Source organism: Coturnix japonica, chromosome 2 (assembly GCF_054131305.1).
Source record: "Coturnix japonica strain WE chromosome 2, WE-NBRP24, whole genome shotgun sequence".
In the NCBI taxonomy this organism is placed as follows: domain Eukaryota; kingdom Metazoa; phylum Chordata; class Aves; order Galliformes; family Phasianidae; genus Coturnix; species Coturnix japonica.
The window spans coordinates 86,540,316-86,560,932 of NC_140664.1; the positions used below are offsets into that span (position 1 = coordinate 86,540,316).

Here is a 20,617-nt window from a genome sequence, read left to right on the forward strand (position 1 = left end):
CATAATTGTTGTAGAAGAACACAGAATAGCAGAATCTACTCTGGTGAGACCTTCATTATGATACTGTGAAAGTTTTATCTCTGGTTAGCAAAACTGGACCTTACTTCCTGGCTCTTGGGTGAATGAGTAGGGTTTTATTTCGAGCTGCCCAGTTCCTGTGGCAGTTATTGAGCAAAAGCTCTTGTGTGCGATGTCGAATGTAATTTATGTTGAGAAACGGGGCTTAAAGATGATGTTTCTTTAAGTTTCCTTCCTTTAAGTAGGAACCTACCAAATAACAAATATTACATATATACACATTCTTAAGAATTTTGCTAGAAAGGACTTGTTTGCTGCTTCTGGGTTTTCGGATCACGGAATAGTGAAGTATCATGTATCATAATATCATCAGTATAACTGCATTTCTATATAAGTCTATAAAAATGAAGTTGTATAAGTGAAACAGTCTTCCCACAGAGGTAATTAAATATAAAGGGAAAGCAAAAAATGTAGGTCACTTCCTGTTATAACTCCCCTTCAAAACACAGAATGCTAAAGAAAACCTGGAGCAAGTAGTGTGCTTCCTGTTTGTATTTATAAATGTTGGAGCCCAAGTCTGTAAGGTCTTTAGCAGTTTCCACCCACCATCACTTACTTAGCTTTTTGATATTGCAACATCTTGTTCATATTTGCAGCTTCTGCTGTACAGTGATTATAATATTTTTTGTTGGTTGGTGTTTCAAAACTTGAACGCAGTTAATGGCAAAACTGATTTTTTCCCCTCAAGGTTAGGTGTGGAGCCAGACTATTGTTACCACAGCAGAGAAAGTAGGAATGATCTAAGACTTAGCTCTGAGAAATTTCCAATGGTGCTGTGACCATCTGTGTATTCAGTGCTTTATTCCCACTGGGGAGGTGTTTGGTTGTCATTCAGCTCCATTTACTACTCTTTGTTTATTTATTTGTTTGTTTGTTTGTAGGAGTTCTCTGGAATCTATCTTCCTGTGATGCACTGAAAATGCCAATCATCCAGGATGCCCTCGCAGTGTTGACCAATGCAGTGATCATCCCACACTCTGGATGGGAAAACTCTCCGCTCCAGGATGATCATAAAATACAGCTTCATTCATCACAGGTGCTGCGCAATGCCACTGGGTGCCTAAGGTGAGTACAGCCAAATATTTGCTTTTTCTCAGTCATCTTGCTTTGGTTTGAATTGCTATTTCTTGTTCTTAGGTGTCCGTAAAGTAAATAATTTCTTTGTCAACCAAGAATATGGCTTTCAGTGCTGTAAACTTTAAGTCAGAAATTAATTAGAAAACAAGCTTCAGGCCATTCAAAAACAATCCCTAGAATTCTGCCACTTTTCTTAATGGCTTTGACCACTCTTCTCATCAAAGCTTGTATACTGAAGATGTTTTTTTCCTTCTAGATTTCTCCCCGTTACCCAGTTGCCTAAGTGAAATCAGTATGTTCTCAATATTATACCCAATGTAGCTAATGCCAAAAGCAGTGAAGTTGCTTACAAAAAGTAACATGCCTTGAAGGTTCCCAGTGCCATTGGTAAGGTTATAATAAATATATCAAATAGATTTTCTCTGCTCTGTGGAGATGAAGACCACAGTGGAATTAGAGACCAATCAGTTAAAAATTGTGCAACTCGCATACCTAAGCAGATAATTAAATAGATGTTACACGTACCAAATGTGAATGTGCAGTAGCAAGTTGCACTCATATATACAAGTGCAACATGATAAAACTGTTCTTAAACATCACCATAGGTGTGAAAATGAAAATAAGATGAATAAGAAGAGTTTCAGTTCCGACAAACCCTTACAAAAGGACTGAATTGTAGCAGTCTCTGAACTCCAATCCATATCAGTGTGTTGGTGTATTTTAACTTATTAGGCAAGTTCTTCAAGTGATGAGTTTGTTTTTCTGTTTTTATACTGGAGTTTCTGTAATCTATCTCAGATGCTTGTTATGAGGATTAATTAGGTAGAAGTTTTAGGTATTTCACAGGAAAATTGTTAGGTGAATAGTATTTATTGATGATACAGCATATGTTCTGTGTTTCATCAATAAATAGAAATCCACTGGATAGGGAGGTAAATCAAAAACCATTATTTGATTATCTTTCTAGGAGTCAAATAAAATTTCACTTTTATTACTAGTGTATAACAAGCACCTTTTTCATCTTGTGTTTTCATCAAATGAACTATCTTTGTCTCAGAAGTGAAATATGGAAAGTTTAGGGGTAAAATAATAATTATATTTTATCTTTATATGCAATTGGTAAACACTTAAATATAGAAGGTAATAATTTATTGTAAATGTACTTGTATTGAACTTAAATATAAGTACATATATGTGTATATTGGCTACACTAGGTTATGTGTTTGGAGCTAGATAATTATATCTGAGTTTTACTGATCTGGAAGTATTATGAAAAGAGTTTGGTAGTGTAATTCCGTTGCATTACATTCAGATCCCTAGAAAAATATTGGCAGAATTGCATAGGTTATTCCATAAGGACTTACACCATTTGTTACTTCTCACACATGTTTAGCCACAGTTAAATAGCTGCCTTTGAAAAGATGTCTATTATAAATTGGGCTTTTGCAGGTTCCCTTTCTCTCAACATGCATATTCAGTGTTGGTTTGCCTACACCACAGATATCTTCCTGGTAACTTTCTCCAGCTGCTTTTCCCATCCCTAACCCTGTAGACCTCAGCTGTTCCCACCTTTTAGTAGATGGATTCTTGTCACATTGGTCTTGAAATCTTTCTTTCTTTCTTTTTCTGAGTATGTGCACACCCATTTGCAAACTGATGTGAGCTTACTGTAGCCTGCATTCTGAGTCAGCCTGAGGACTTTTGGCCACATGAGAATGGTACGTTGTCTGAAACAGTACACACTGCTTTGCAGCAAGGCTTACTGCCAAGTGCTTGATAGTACTGTCATAGCAGAATGGCTTCTGAACGGCTCTTGCAAAATAAGCTCATATCTGCCTGCAAAAGATTGTGCATATTATACCTCTTGAATCCTTTCCAGATAGCTGCAATAATTCAAATGCTTGTCCTAAGCTGGTTTGTCTTCTTACCTTGTAACCCTAGGCCCTTGAACCATGGGAAGGTATTTTTAGTAACTTTCTAATCTCAGACCCTTCTTATCTCCCAGGTGCATCATTCTCTCCTCTGTATCTAATTTAGGTGTTTATTTGTCCTTTGTCCATCTTTAGATAACTTCATCCCACTTAGTCCTCGTGGTTGGTCTTTAGCAAAGCCAGAACATTTGGAGAGGGCTGAATTTATTTTGCTTCATTAGCAGAAATTTTCTTGCTCCAGAAAACCTCTCCCTCTGATGAAAACGTAAAATCTGAGATTGTAGAAGGAACAAAAGTATTAGCTGACCTTTAAGGAGCTGAATGGTTGTTTTTGTGTGGGTAGTTTTTTGTTTCTTTTGTTTTTGTATTCATATAAAATAATGGGGTTGAAGAAAACAGTGAATGACAGAAAGAAAAGATTAGAAAGCTGAGTGTTTTACTGCAGCTGATGAGAGCAGTGCACCTCTGTGCTGCTAGTATGCTAACTAACATTCCTTAAATACCTGCCACCCCCAATAAGCTGGAAACAGCTTTCACACTTTCCCCTTATGACTAGATACAAGCTTCAGATTTCCATTTCAAGATCTCACAGTTTGGGGATATATTATAAAGCAAGAAGATAAAATGTACTGGCAAAGACATTGCAGTGCTTATCTAGTAAACTCAATTTCTATCTTCCATGGGAGAATTAGTTCTCAGACTCCTTTATGGCTGTCCTCTACTGCTTTCTTTTCCCCCTTCTTTTTGAGCTGGTTTGCAAGGGAACGTTGATTCATAGCAGCTGCACCCAGATTTTCAGTGGTAGTGCTCAGTAGCATAGGAAAGTGATCTTCAAGCTATTTGACAAATGTTTCCAAATTAGTAACGTTGACAGATTTTAGAGACATCAGGCAGCATTACATAAGGTTTAATGCTACCAGATATGCTAGGAGGCTTTTTTTTTTCTTCATTTATTTCTTTCAAATCTTCATTGCCATATTTTTTCTGATGCATCCATTGTTAAAGCTTTCAGGGATATCTGTGAAGTTCTATAGTATAATCCTTCCTATACGGAATGCCCATAAATAGTTTGCATTGGCTGTTATATAGAAATAGTCAGATCTTTTATACATGCATTTTGTGATTAGTTTCCTTTCTCCTGTCTTCCTGTTTCTTAGTTTCTTGATGAGATTTTTCTTTATCTTTTTCCATTACATAGTTGCTTATTAACTATGATTTCAGTACTTTTACCTTACTCATTACAATTCCTAAGGAAGTTCTTAACACGTTTTTTTAAAATGCCAAGTGGGACAACTATTGCAGCTTCAGTCAAACAGTAATCCAGCTGAAATCTGCATGACATCATAGGGAAGACAGCAGCAAAATCAGATGTTCTTTTCCTGTTTATTTTCTTCTTTCTTGAAAGAGGTTATTTACAAGCTACACGGTTGTGCACGTTTATGCTTTAAAAAGAAAACAGTACGCTATTGTGCTAGTGAATTTCATGTAAATTAAACATGTGAAATTGTTTAGATAATTCAGATCTTTAAGTACTGTTTTTTATCTGGCAATTATAAATTGCTTCATATATTCATAATCCAGAAACTGCCAGGCCTCAATGTGACATATTGTAGTAATCATCCAATTTACTTGCCGCTCCACTGAGGCATCAGTACATTACTTCAGTAAGCTCTGTGAATGTTTGGCTTCTTTTTTCTTTTCAGGATCAGCTGTGACTGATTTATTTGCACTTGTGAAATCCTGTTTGTTTAGCACCTTCTGATTCATGTAGAAAGTCTTGTGAAAGCGGAATTTTGAATCCCATTTGTTTATAGGAGGGCTTATAGTGTCCCTACTCTGAAATTTAATAATCAACAGGAGGCATTTTGCACAACGTTCTTTTGACCTGAACTGTCAAGCTTATGTATTACAAACCTAGATCTCTGTGCAAAGACCATCCAAAAAAATCTCTGGCAGTATCTTTTCAGAAGTCTTTTTCCTGATGTCCAATGTGGAATCTGGAAAGATTCTGGGTTTTTTTTCCATGAATTTGACATGAGTTTAAGGAAATAGAATGTCACCTAAAGGCTTCAAGGAAGTATTGCTTTAAAGTTCTGATTCTATATTTTAAGATTTAAGATCATAAAATGCTGCCCTTTTCTTTCTTCCATGTTCTGTTTAATTTAATTTTTCATCAGATGAAAATCATTGATATATTAAAATATAGATCTTCCTTTAAATATTGGATTTGAAACTGTATAGGAGAGGACAACTTGAGTACTTTTTCTTTGTAAAGCTCCATCCCCTTCACATTTTACTGTTTCATACTTTCATACTCGTCAGATCACAAAATACCAAGAATTATTTCTGTCAAATGAAGACACACACAGCAAGTGCTCAGAATAGAAAAGCAAAGGTGCAAAGTGCTTTTAGAACATAGGTTGAATGCAACAGACCCAGTAGTACTTTCTGAATAGATCAACTTTTGGAAAGAACAAATTACCTTTTCACAACAATTTGTTTTAACTGTGAAGCCTGAAAGCAAATGTTTTTAACTACTTTGAAGGTGAATGATCTGTTTCACAAACATTTGCAGCAATGCATTTATCCCTCAGACGTATTTCTCCTCCAGCTCTCTTCTAAGCATCCAAAGACTGTTGGTTCATATTCTTAGGAACTTCTATAATCTCTTTTGAAAATGCCATTCTGCTGCATACTGACAAAAGAAAGTGTGGGAGCAGCATAAAATAGATAGTATTATTTGCCATATGTTTAGTTTCTAAAAAAAAAACAAAACTATATATGTGTTTGCACTGAAACTTGATTTGATGTACATATGAAACTTCTTAGGATACTAAATTGGTACATATATACGCATGTATATACATTTATGTAAATATCTAAGAGGTCTAATTGATAAAGCTAGTTTTTTTAATTTTTCTCCTGTGAACAGGAGGCAGAGTTTTTTCATCGTTATATGCTGTTATAAATAAAGAGATGTTGAACTTAGCAACCCATCTTAGCTTCTCCCTTGCATTGTCTAGAGCTCACTCTCAAACCTTGCAGTCTTGGAATCAGATAATAGAAAGTCTGTGTTCCATTGAGAGGCTTGTTAAAGTCTAGGGTTAGGCTGTAATAGTCAAAACTCTACTTAACTGAGCATTTTCATTAACTGCATGTTCAAGGGAGGGCCTCTTACCATAGGCAGTTCTGGAGAAGAGACATAGAAGAGTGACACACACTTGGAAGCATACAGAGACAGCATTACACATTTTTAGAGAGGGAACTGTGCAAATCCACAATCTCAAATTATCCTCCATTTAGATTTTGAAGTCCTCTCTTGGCCTTGAGAAAAATATAAGCTTGCCTTTATAATACAAAGCTAGTGTAATTAACTTTCAAGCATCATCCGATCAGCAGTTCTTATGCTAATTAACTGCATTCTACTCATATGTACTGTAGCATAACATGTATTTTATATCGTGTACATGACTGCATGCCATGTGTTAAGCCTTAGTGGACCACTGTTACAGTGTTGAAAATAGTAAGAAAGTTCCTAAACTCTGGAGCTGTATTGGTGCATCTGTTGTTAAGCAAACATGCATTCTCTTGACATTCCTCCTTGGCTTGGGAGTTTCTCCAGGACCTGGACTTGGAAGTAGCTGCAGACAAAAGTCTTGCCAAGAAGTCAAAGAAAAGCTTTGCAGTCTCTAATGTCTGCTTCAATACAATTCAATTCCTCTTCACTAAAACCAAAATTCTTATTAAACTTGATTAATTTATGCTCCTGGGTCCCAGGAATTTGCTGTGATAACAAGCTGAAGAACTTGTTATCAAATGACCAAATTTATAATGTTCATACAAGGTCATACTGTATTAACTATAGCACTGGTAGTCAAATGGCACTCAAGTTCAGTACTTTCTCAGTGTTTCTGATTAATGTTTTGCTTTGTTGTTATATGTTCCACATAGCTCCGAAAATTCATTCTTCACTCAAGTTTTATCAAAATCTCAACCAGAAATTTTGTTTTTAGATGGCTGTTAAGGAATACCTTTTGAATTCTGCTGTGATCTAAAAAGTAGCACATAATACTTTCCGTGACTATTTTTACTCTCCTATGCTTAGAAAACATGTAACAGCCTTTGGCAGGATGCCTTCTTTCTCCATCACTTTATCTGGTGGGACAAATGGAATTATGCTGTCTTCCAATGCAAGACAACCAAAAAGTAATAATGAACGCCCATCTTCTAAACATTGTTAGATACCTGGGCAAACAATAAAACTCATGTTACTCTGAATGGGACTTCATGTTTGGATGCAAATTAAAAATATTGGACCTTTTTATCAAAGTTTTATAATTCAGGACCTGAACTAAGTCTAGTTCCTATTCTTCAACTAAGATATATTATTCTCTTGAATATGTGTTAGTTTTAGGGGAAAAAAGAAACAGTTATACGATGGACCATTTCCATGTTTCTGTGACAGGAGTATATACTTCCTGTAATTTACTAATAACAATTTCTGAAAATTCTACATGCACATCTCAAATTAATATATCTCAGCACCTTCACTTTCATCTTATGATATTCTGAAGTTCAGCAATGATAACAAAACTATCAGATCCTGCTCCAATGGTTTATGGTTTCCCCAGCCTTTGATTAAGACCACAGTGAATATCTCAAGTGTGTTTTGAATGACTGACTGTTCTTCCAGCTTTTGGTGGTATTTATTCACTTCAGGTTGAATGCCTGATGTTCACTAATGCCTAATGTGAAAATTGCATCTGCTCACATTTGCATGGTTTAGGTGGTGTTAATGTACATTCCATTCTGTCACAGTTTTACCCAGAGTGGATGTGAATGTTCTAAAGAAAGTGAAACTGTTTGTTTTGTGAAAGGATTTAGATTACATGGTGATTTGGGTTTTTTTCCATTTTGGAACAGTTTTCATTTGTGTAGGTGCAAGTGTTAAGCTTGGCAGTTAGGTTTTCAGGAACCCATAATAAAGTATGATCTGACTCTGGGTGGTCTGCTTACTGGATATGAACAGACTCCAAGTCCCACTGACTGTTAGGGGCCTTCTCGATATCAAGATGCAAAGCTGAATGGCACGGTGGTTCAGCCCTTTTCTTTTTGCAAAGAATCTCCAAGGCAGTGTGGAATTGCATGTTGTGTAGAACACGGCAGAATGTGGTCACTACATGGGAAGATGAACGGAGTTGTGCCTCATCTGTTTTGGCTCATTGGCCAGAAACACTTTCTCTTAGAATGGATCACAACACAGCAGGAGGGCTGCAGGTGTCAGCTGGAGCCACCATCTACCTCTGCTGTTGCTTTGCTGACTACTGAGAATTGTGGACATTCCTTTTTTGGAAAGTTACTCTGTAAAACTGATTTAGTCTGGCTCTGCAGAAAATTCTATTTATCTCAGCATGACAGAAAAACTGATTGTGACAATTCTCTAGCACCACTTGAGATCATGGTGACCGATGTTTCATTTACCCAAGGAAAATGAGAAACACAGGCATCCAGAGTTTGTACGCCCACTCAGTTCCACTATAAACACTTTAATATATTCTGTAACTCTAAAGAGGGTTGAAGTTTTTTAGCCCTAATTACTTGATTTCTATATTAACTATCTTTTCTCCTCTTGAAACTGTTTGCTGTACAGGAGATGTGTAGAAAACATAAGGCTCTGCATAGTGGATGAAAGGCAGGGCGTACCTGTGCAGCTTTCCCTCATTATTGTGTGATAGACTGCTTCAAATCTGAAGAAAGTTCCCATAGGAATGAGAAGATCATCTGATCTCATTGGTTGGTCTGAGGGTTTTCAGTAGAGATATCTGTTTGAAGTGTGCTGATCTTTCTTCATCCTTCTGGATAAGCGAGCCAACATCAGAGTAAACATTTTATCGTGCTGGTTCAGAATGTATTGAGCATGTGAACTGTCATACTTCAAGCACCAGAGTAATTAATGCCAGCAGCTCAAGTTGAGCCAGTGCTCAAGTCTTCTGCTGCAAGAAGGCTTTGATAGCATTCCAAATTTCTGCAACTTGGTGAGCTACTGAGAGCTCATGAGAAATACTCCACAGTAATACCCTTAGTAGTAATACCCTTAGTACTTAAGCTCTAAGACTTGCATTCCCCACTAGCCAGACCTGTGAATTTCATTGCTGTATGTGTTTTGGAAATGTTTTCTCACAAAACCTCCTGATGAAGTAAGTAAAAAGTAAATAAAAATACAGCTTTTTGGAGTGCGATGAAGTAGACTATAGACTGCCAAGCATGCTTAGCATACGCTTATGATGAGCTCAAGATTGAAAAGCAGCAGATCATTTCTGGAGGTCGTTTTTTTGTGAAACTGCCTGCTGAGCATTGAGCTTGTATTCTTATTGTCACTATACATCTTCATGGCAGAGTTTTAGCACTTTATAAGATTTTTCAATGAGCAGAGAGGACAGTCTAATAAGAACATTTTGACAAAGTCCATTACTTGAAATCAAATGGATTTCCCATTTTTGGAGATAATTAGCAAAGTTAATTTGGAATAAATTGAGACTTTAATGTAGATGGTAATATAAAGCATGCGATGCCTGTCACTAACTCAGTTTCATGAACTGTATCAAGTTTGAATGTTTCCCTGGACATGCTGAAGAGAAGCTCTTGTGCCTGTGGAGTAAAAGAGTTTGTAGAGCAAGATGTAAGGCAGGGCTAATTCCAGCCATAGCACTGTGGTAAACACCCAGCCTTGCAAACACTGCTTGCCTTTGAAAAAGTCTTAGTCCTACAGCAGCAACAGAACGGGATAAAAGTTTTATCCTGTCTTCTGTCTCTAAAGTTCGTGAGAAAATTCTGTCTAATATGACAGACAAAGACTTCTCTCTTTTTTAAAGAGTTAAAGATATTAGAGTTTTGGGAGTTTAAGGATATTTCCAATTGCATTCCCTAAGATAGTTTCATTTTATACTTTCAAGTCATCTAACTGTTGAGAAAATTTTCTTTTGAAAGAACGCGAGGTTTCTTTTTTCTTAAGTAATAATGGCTCTGTAATTTGACTGCATCTCTATGTACTATATAAAAATATTCAGCATCTACTGGATAGTATTTTAAGCAAGAATTACACACTACCTACAGAGGATTAGTGTGACAAAATAGTTCTGAAATATTCATCCTAGGGTAGCTTTTTTACTTTCACAGCTCATTTCTTTTTGTCAGGTGCTCATTTATTATAGTTAGTTGGTTACAGCTTCAGCATTTTCATTTGAAGGACAGAAGCGTTGTGAAATACTTCCTCCTCTTCCCCTGCTGTCAGTCATCTATCTTTATATCTGATCTACTATGCACAGAAGTGCTATAATTGAAAAGCATTGCCCAAAACAGAGCCACGAAAGGCTACATTGTGAATACTGGGCACACACAAGTATATGATCTTTTTCAGAATCCATTAACAAAGTAAAAATACATAATAAATTGGAAAATAAAATTATTTACATCAAAATAAAATCATAAAATCATTTACATCATTGACTTCCTTGGGTTGGTTTTATACAATTAATTTGTATTGGACTTAGTAGTCAGAGGGTCAGTAAGTTTGATTAATTTTGATTGATAGTTACTGTCTCTGGTTGCCAGACCCTGTACTAAGAAGGAGTGCCTTGTACTCAGTATAAATATGAGAAAATGTTCAGCGTTGCATGTATTTTGGGTAGTTACTCATATTATGAGTGCTCATAGCCTGTGTGCATTCCAGACTGCTTGAGTCAGTGGGTAGACCCAAGTCTGTCTGGCCCTGTACAAGGCTTGAGACCTCAGGAACAGTTAAATTTTCTAACCCCCAAAAAAACAAGAGAGATCTCATATATAGTTAACAAACTAAATATGAATTCAGAGGTGGAGGTGAGACATTCTCTTTATAGCTGCTGTGATGAAGAGGGCACAGCAAAGGTTAATGATTCTGTTCTGTATTCACCTATATTAGGACCAAGTGAAAACTAACATTTATGAGTTTGTATGGATGTTTACTATGCATAAGAGAATGATCAGATCCTGGGACAAATTTAAGAAGGAAAACACAGCTTTATTGAATTCACATTAAGAGTAATGACATTACTAAGGTAATATATTTTATGCTAGACATCACCTAGCACAAAAATAATGTTAGGCACAATCACAGAATCGCAGAACTGTAGGGGCTGGAAGGGACCTCTAGAGATCACTGAATCTAACCCTCTACAAAAGTAGTTAGTTGGACAGGTAGGAGTCCAGATGGGTTTTGAATATGTCCACAGAAGGAGATTTCACAGCCTCTCTGGGCAGCCTGTTCCTCTGCTCTGTCATGCTCACCATAAAGAAGTTTTTCCACTTCTTTGTGTGGAACTTCCTATGTTACAGTTTTTGGCCATTGTTCCTTGTCCTGTCACTACTTACCACTAAAATGAGTCTGACCTTGTCCAGTGCCTCCCACACTTTAGATATTGATAAACATTGATCAGATCCCCTCTGAGTCTTCTCCAGACCGAACAGTCCTAGGTCTCTCAGCCTTTTGTAATATGGGAGATGCTCCAGGCCCTTTATCTTTGTGGCCCTCACAGAATCACAGAATCACAGAATTACCCGGGTTGGAAGGGACCTCAAGGATCATGTAGCTCCAACCCCCCTGCCTGGCAGGGCCACCAAACAGCCCTCCTCTTAATATATGCTGTACTTATTGATAATACCATCCTTGGACTGAATAGCAGCAGTTGTTAGCATTTATTTAAGAGAGTGGAAAGAGGAGCAGAAACTTTTTTACTCTAGAGTTGTGACTTTGCCTATCCTGAAACACATGCAAAGCATTAGCTGATTTATTATCCTTCATAATTCTCCGCCATTCTGTTTAGAATATATAAGGCACGCTGTATTGCTTCTGTCACGGTTACAGTTTACTTGACCTTATTGCAGACATACAGTATAATTACTAAATGGGTGGTAATTGATGTAAACAAATGTTAGTTTTTCATAGCAAGAGCCTTATCGTTATGGTTTATTGCTACTGGATGGGTTACAGAACTAGCCATTTTTCAAAGTTTTGGGTAGATTGTTATTCTAGATGATGTTTATACTTGAAACTCACAGTATTTAGTGCTTAAAAAGTAAAAGGATTGTAATCCTTTGAGAAGGTTATTACTTTCTCTTCTCTAAGTCTGTGAGAACTTTAATTCATCTTGCTTCAGCAAAATTAATGTATCAGAATATTTTCCAGTTAGTACACAGAGTTTGGGAGATGTTTGCTGCAAACCAGATCTGGTAATATCAGATGTACTAGGTAAAAACAAATATTTAAGAATTTATTTAATACTTTGATAACTGTAATGTTTCGCCTTCCTTTATGCAAAATCTTAGAAGTACCTGCTACAAACTAAAAGTAATTAACTTCCATTTCTCCTTTAAATCTAAGCTAACTAAAGGCTCCTCCCATGCTTGTATCAAGGAATGTGTTACGAGGGTAACAGTAAAAGTACAGACCAGTTTTCATCTTGTACTACAAATTATTATTATTATTATTAACAATAAGGAGATTTATTATGTGTACAATTACATTTGAATAGCTGGAGTTAACCTTGGTGTAGACATGCAGTGTTTTTTGGAATGTGACTCTTGGCAGGTATCTAAGCTAATTCATTCCTTTCCTGCTTAATCATTCGTTTCACACTTACTCCTCTCCATTGGAGGTCTGTCTGTATTCTGTTTATGTTGTGAAGCTCATATGTACAGTTAAATATACATAGTTTTTCTATAGCATCAATAATAAGTATTTGTTCATGCTCAAAAGCTGCAGAAATAAAGAGTGGTTTCCAGCAAGTGCTAGTTGATACTTCTTCTGCTGTTTTAAGAGTTTGCATGTAGTGATGTCAGTGGCCTCAGCACAATTCCTGCTGCTCTTACTAAAAGCAGTGCTACTGTTATCAGTCCTTGGTACATCAGCAGTGATAAGAAATTACATTGGCAGTGCAACTGGAAGGTTAGCTTGCAGTACTGGATGAGTGGAGCTGCAGCAACTATTGTGCATCAGCTTGTTAAGTTAGCAGTTCAGACTGTTGTGTTCACTAGAATCCTCCTGTTGGCCAGAGTTATACATTTAGATTACAGTTCTCAACTGTGATAGCATACTTACCTTTTTAACTTAGGTTGTTAATTGTATCTACGTAATGCTTTGATCTTTTTTTTCTGACAGCATCACCAATATATCCACAGCAATCACAAACTGAACAGATTTTGACCTGGTTATGTTTGACCAAAAAGTGTGGCCTGTTTTCCTGGAGGCTTTTTTGTATTTCTATAGGGGAAATTGTTATAGCCCTTAGTGCTATTAGCATGAAAATATTCCTCAACCACATATGATGGATGGGCCTGGGACTAGGAATGCTGAATGGAAGGGTATGTTGGGAGGCACTGTAAACTGGTTGCCTGGAATCAAGCAGGAAGGCACAACTCCATCTGAGAACAGGAGATGGAGGAGAAGTCTTTGACTGGTAGTAACTTTATGGAATCTGAATGAAGGTTTGTCTGAGAGAGGAGAATGGACTAGGATGAGCATCCTGAGGAGCACATACTAGGACTCAAGTCTGTGTTGTCAGGAGAACTGGGGCAAATCCTAGCACAGGCTATAGAAATGTGTCAAAGGAGATCAAGAGGCAGTAGGAAAGAGTCTGATGATGGATTGTAAGAATCTAGATGCTGCCATTGCTCACTATCAGTAATCTTCCAAGAGGCCACAGTCTGTATTAGTCATTATGTGATGCTATATCTGGGTCAAGCATGACTGTTTTGGGTGTCAGCTCCTGTTATGAATGTCTGGCACTTCTTCAGACCAGATCTTTATACCCACAAGGCAGAACCCTCTGTGGAGCTGCTTCATAGGAGAAAAGTGCTCACTGAATTAAAAAACAAGACAAAACCTCAGCGGGAACTTGAACACTAACCTCTTTGTCATACAGAGAGACTGGAAATTCTGTCAGGAAGCTTTGTAACAAGCTGCATCTAAGAAGTCTGCTCCCACAGCCATGCTTAGAGGGACACTAATATGTTGCTGGCACTTGAGGATGCAGGGAGAACCTCTGGTACCCAACAAAGCCTGTATCATTGTCTGATTCTGATCACGATGCGGGGAGGAAGAGAGGTTGAACCTTGGCTGAGCACCACCAGTTCTGGTGCCCCGTGTGTCAGGGGAGGATGTTAGCCCTCAGCAGTGCAACATCCACAGGATGAAGAGGAAAATGCAGGACTGATCTGACTGTCCAGTGTGTGCATGCATAAAGGTATAAGAACAGCTGATTTAAAAAATGACATTGTTAGAACTTTGAGTTTATGGGGGAGTTGAGATTCAGAAGATTCTCAAGTTTAGCTCATATGCTTTATACTAACAGAGGCTGGTAAAATTCAGGCTACTCCAGTTAAATATGCAGGTCCTAAGGCATTCAGAATACTAAACCTTTAACAGAAGCTGTTCTCCATCTGTAAACAGAATCCTCAAAACCAAAATAACACATTTGAGAGGGTCAGCTGCCTACTAAGCTGTGTCAGGGAGCAGTAGGAGTGGGGCTGCTCCTTGGAGGTAGGCAGACTATGAGCTGAGGGAGCAGCATCCTCACAAAAGGCACCCTGAGCCATGCAGCAGCACCATGAGGAAACAAATCAGCTCCAAAGTTGAAGTAGGCAAAGCAGATGAGAATCCAGAATCAGGGCTGGAGATCAACACTGTTTCCCACTGAGGGCCAGGTCTGGGCTGAGGTGGCATCCTTGTCTTTAGGCATGGTCAAAGGTGTGTGAGTATGCATAAAAGCTGAGGTAAATTAAATAATATAGAAGTGTTTGGTTTTGCTCTGTACTCAGCATTGGTGAGGCCACACCTCGGGTACTGCATTCAGTTTTGGGCCTCTCACTATAAGAAATTGATAATTGAGGCCCTCTAATGTGTCCAGAGAAGGACAATAAATGTAGAATACTGGTTGTAACTATTAATTCCACCTTTTTGGATGGCTGTTCTTTCATCACCAGCAGACAGGTAGTTTATTGTTTACGATCACACAGGCCTTCTGTGTACCTCCTGATCTGGACACAGAGATAATTCAAGCACAGGGAACTGGAACATTGTGATGCTTGATACATGCAGCTATCGACTTGATGGAGTGTTGCTATATCACAGCCACCTGCTCTGGAAGGAAAACAAAAGAGGGAAAAAAAGAAGAGAAAAAAAAATGCACCAGTATCTGGGATTAGTATGTTTATTTCAAAAAGCTTTGGCAATGTAAATCAGATAAGCTCTGAGCTTGATAAAGTTGCATTAAATAGTTTGTTCTCTCTTGTATCTAACGTAGGAAATTCTACTGTAATTCTGGGAATTGTGTTTGCTCTATACCGGAGGATGCTGTGTTGTTGAGTAACTGACAATTAAACGAGAATGTTAAAATAATAATTACAAAATCAGAATGAGTGTTTATTCATAAAAGAACAGTCACCTCTATAAACTGTAATTAACATTTTGCTAATTTGGTCTCTGACTGGCAACAGAAAGCATGGAAGTGATTAAACTCTTCCCAGACATAACACAGCCACAATCATAGCATTATAGCAGAGGTGAGATTTGTGCATGGGCTGTGTTGTAAAAGCAAAGCACACAGGAGCAAGTCCGAAGGTGCTAAGTGTCTGTCACTCAGTGTCTGTCAACAACTAAAGAATAACCACAGCTACGGAAATCCCTTGTTGTAGGAATGATTGTGGAAAGATTTAGGCTGAATATTGCCACAGTAACTCTTTATTTGAAAGGACTCTCAACTTTGTTTGCTTGTTCAGTTCGCATAATTATCCCCTTCCTCGACACCAAAAATTCTTGTTTCATCAGATTTTAGAAGATAAGCACACCATGCTCCTTGGTCCAAAGAGTGCACAGTAATGCCCCTGTGTCAGGTGACACGTGATGGAAATAGGAGACATATAAGTGATCACAAGGAAAAGAACATTATTCTGCAGAAGCCTTTTCCTCTGTAAGACTGCACAGAGCTCTGGCAAAGTCCATTGTTTTGTTCTTTTAATATTTTCATCCTTACCTTTGGCTCCATGTAGGTGTTTTGGTTCAATTTTTACATAGGAAGTATCGGGACACAGCAGATATGGTAGCATACTAAACGAATATATGCTAAACAAATACATTTGCAGAAGGGAGAATAGAATGTATGAAGGCAAGCATAATACATTTCATGGTAAAATGAAAGATGAAGTGGATAAATAGAGCCTGCTATCTGTGCAAGAGTTTCTTGCATGAGCATCTTGAGGCACTGAAGGCAAGTTTGAAGTTGCTGTTTAGTTTAACAGGGAGCAGTGAATAGATTCAAAGTGTGTGTGATACAATTAAAAGGGAAAAATTAAAACTCTGCTACCATTCCCCTCCCGAGTGATTTCTGCCTTACAACAAAGTTGGGCACAGAGCAGCGTACAGTTTTGTTAACAGGTTACAGGTTCATTTTGGCAGAAAAACTGAGTTGTCAGACATCATCCCTAGGGTATAAGGCAAAAGAATAGAGAGCAATGACAACACTGCTAGTAGTAAAGAATGTTTGTACGTTGTTTTATATGGCATGGGTTAGATGGGGTAAGTAGGGTTGTGGTAGAGTGATTCCCTTCTTTTTTTACAGGTTATTTCGAGCAGCAATGATGCACAGTGACTCATTAGGCTGAAGGGCACGCTAGAGGGTCAGTTCTTTCATCATCTCTCAGTATGCACATAAAGCCGTTTGGAGATATGATGAAGTGACATAATCTGAGGTAGGATACACACTCCGGCAATTTCAGGTTAACTGTCATGAAAACAGGACATGAACATATATTTATTTCTTATGCTGAAGGCTAATTTAGCCCAAGTATAAGAATTATGATTTACTGTGCATCACATTTTATTTTTTTACAATCAGGCAATTTATTTTAATGATTTTTTTACAAATATTTAGAATAAAAAATCATAACACGGTGAGATGTTCTTAGCAGAAAGCAGCATAGATACCTTGATGTTTCTAATGGAGTTAAAATATAAGAATAAATTGAGGGGAGAAATTGCTCTGGAAATAATAAAATGCAATTTCACATGAGAAGTGTCATAAAAAATGAATTATATGACTAGAAAGAAATAATACGAGCAAGCAATAGATGCATTTTAAGGTGCCTAACTGAATATTACGAAGGAAATACTGGTAATACAGAGCAAGTGGATTATAATAGTGAGATAAAAGGTAGAATTAACAACTAGTAACTAGTCTTGATTTATATAAAATTATAAGAATGTGCAATTAGATAGAGCAGAAAGATCCCTGTCAGGTTTGGAGAAACACTCAGGCAATTCAGTGAGAGCATCACACACAGATGGAAAATACTTAACTTCTACCTTTCTATGCCTTGCTGTAACCTAATTTGATTCATTCCAATATTCTAATATTCTATTGAGTGTTCTGCTTGGTGACTTCTTCTTATCTTCTGTATTATATTTTCTAAGTAGCTGATCTGGAAGAGATGAACCTAATAATCTGATGAACAGTCTGGTGTTGTAATTAATTGTACTTATCTGATTAGTCAACAACCAAAGCTGATTTACCATCCTTTCTTCTCAAGGCTTTGCACTGATAATGTTTTTTTTCAAGACTGTAAGGAAGATACAGGAAGGCACTTGAAACTCAGATGTGACAGTGAGATTGCTTTGTAGGTTAGGGTAAGTCATCGTACTTGAGCAATCATGATCCTATTTGTTTGTTCCTGTAGGCTGATAGGATTACTTATGGCAAGTCATGCTTTCTTCTGAACTTAATCTTCATTCACAGGATTTTCTAATGGGTAACTCCATTTAATACAACTATTCGCATTGTTTACAATCTGATCTTGGTTTTTACCTTTTTCACTTGATTCTAAAGCCAAAGCAAAATAGCAGTATTACTTTCCAATATTTTGGTTTATGAGAAGTGTATCAATAATATTATTGATATTGATATGGCTTGATATGGCTTTTAAATGTTATAAAATCAAAGGCTTGTGCATACAGACATACTGAGCTTAAATGCTTGTGGTGGTTTGAGAGAGGAACTGTATTACCTGATCTAAAACTGTCTGTTTTGATTTAGTGATAATAATGTCAATTTAAAATTCAGCATAGCATATTGAAAAGTGAGCATTAGAACAAAAAGAATGGTAGCATATATCATTTTTGCTCCTAGCTGGTTATTCACTGGATGCCCAGATTGCCTGTTTTGTCTGGGAGGCTGACTGACTCTTCAGTGTTTGATTTGTACATGTGAAAAAAAAGGAGACCCATATAATACCAGTAAGACAGAGATCTATAATTTCATAGTTTAAATACTATGGGTTCTTTTATTGCACACAATTAAGAGAGGATGTATGAATGACAGCTGAAGTTCACTGGAATCCAAGACACGCAGGTGACTGAGAAAGTTTAAATACATATAGTAGTCTTCAACTCGCTTTCAATTGTTTGCTTCTATGGGGTGATACAGCTTTGTCCTTTCAGAGACCTCTTAAGTGCATTCTGAGACCATATTCTAAGTGTTTGATGAAAATGGATCAAGTAATGACTTCAGATAGTACAAACTCTCAGGACTTCATGAGTTCTAAATTTCTTGACAAGGATGGAAAGATGAACAAACTAATTCTTTAAGAAATATATTTAACAAGTGAACTTGCAAGAGATACAACCCAAAATCTTTTATTGTGTGTTTGGTTGTTTTTTAAATTCTGATTCCAAAGAAACATTTCTTGTGAATTAATTTTCTCAAGGTTTTTATTGGTAAGATTTATTAAGCAAACCTCTCTACTGAGAAATGTGTCATGCTTACTTTTATGTGATCGTGGTTCTTTCATAGTAGTCCAGAGACAAACGTATTCTGTAGCTAGGACGTGCTAGCATGCCAGCATTGAACAATTCAGGGTAAAAACTGGCAGCAGGTCAGGAATGCATTTTGATCCCATGTTAGCTTCTGAAGTCGTACTTTGATCATAAAACAGTCACTGCCAATATTTCTGCCAGTGCAGAGGAGAGGCTCACGTGTATCCCTGAAAATCATGAACTACTCTGGGATTAAGCCAAGGGGAAAAACTGTCAAACCCAAGAGTTTTTGTTTTCATTTATTAGCCACTATTTGTTCTAAATTGAAGACAATGTCAAATACATCAGAGAATGAGGAGGAATTTCACATGCTGTATGGAGCTGGTTACATTCCTTTTCTTAAGTTGAAAGGTAGGAAAGAACATCCTTTTTCCCAGCAGTTGTAAATGTTAAAGTTTTGATGGAAGGAGGACATTTTTTTTTTCCTGTACAGATATTAAAGCTTTACAATTATATCAAAGAAATATTATGTAAAGGATTTTAAGAAGTGATGTCAGAAATGCTGATAAACACAGTGAGAATAATATTTTTAAACCAGCAAATTACTGTCTTTTGCAGAAAGAAGTGTATTTTCACTGTTTATTATGAACTCCAAAGCAATTTGCCTGTTTCTTTCCAGTAGCTGTTATAAATGCAGTCGTGATGCCAAGATTTTCCTGATAATGCAGCCAATGAAAAATAAAAGAGGAAATATTTTTTCTTGTCATGGAATTATTTTTGCTAGTGCAACTCATGGAAGATAGATTTTCTCACAGGACTCAATATGATAAATACAGTCTTCATCTTTAAGTGGAGGAGAAGAGTAGACATAGAAATGATGACAAAATAACCTGGATTTTAATACTTTAGCAATTGCTTGAATAAAGATTGTAGAGGAAGGCAATTAAGAACATCAAGAATAGGCTAATTTGTAGGCATTTAAAGAAAATAATCTGATAAATAATGGGTAGAATGAGGTTAATTGAAAACCATTTATGTCTGATCACTGGTTTTGTTCTGAATAAGATACCAGACTGCTTTGCAACAGTGAAGCGTATGACACAATACTTTTGAGTTTCACAGTGACTGGAGTGGATGGACAAAAGGAGATTACACCCATAGTACTTCAAAGTTTGCTCCAACAGCCATTTAGGCATTTGTCTGGAGGCTGGCATGGGGAACAGTGCTTTCATTAACAGTAGTAATGTGTTCTGTTGCTTTTGGGTCCATGCAAAAGTTCTAGCAAGACACTGTAAAGAACAGAAGTGCCTGACCTAATTCTGAAGCAGTTCATGTGCAAGGAACAGTGCAGCTGTAGTACCATTTGTGATCAGCTGTGTGGAGAAGTGCTCTTCTGTGCCTTGTAGGTATATAGGTTAGGAAAGGTATGGGTCTCAGACCATCTGCTCTGAGCACTGATTTCGAAGCCATTCCTGAAATACTGTACACTTTCCCTTTCTTCTGCTGTTGGATAGCTGTTGAGACTACATTCTCTCTAGGAAACTAAATGACTCCTTGGTGTTTTGTTTGTACAAAAAAGCTACAGACCCAAGGCAGTTCTCAGTTAAATCCAGGATTCTGGATTCTGCCATTTCAGGTTCGCTTACCCTATTTGTTTCTTTGCTCTCCAAAGAAGAGTTTTAATAACTCTTAC

General features: G+C 37.2%; 1 protein-coding gene across 25 annotated transcripts in view; it reads left to right on the forward strand.

Annotated features, from left to right (window-relative positions):
* CTNND2 (catenin delta 2) overlaps window positions 1-20,617 on the forward strand; it is a 587,225-nt gene that overhangs the window by 470,266 nt on the left and 96,342 nt on the right. For all 25 annotated transcript variants that reach the window (XM_085537861.1, XM_085537872.1, XM_085537859.1 and 22 more), the window contains one exon: window positions 960-1,143. In XM_085537861.1, the coding sequence (XP_085393987.1) occupies window positions 960-1,143 (184 nt within the window). The remainder of the gene's footprint in view (window positions 1-959; window positions 1,144-20,617) is intronic.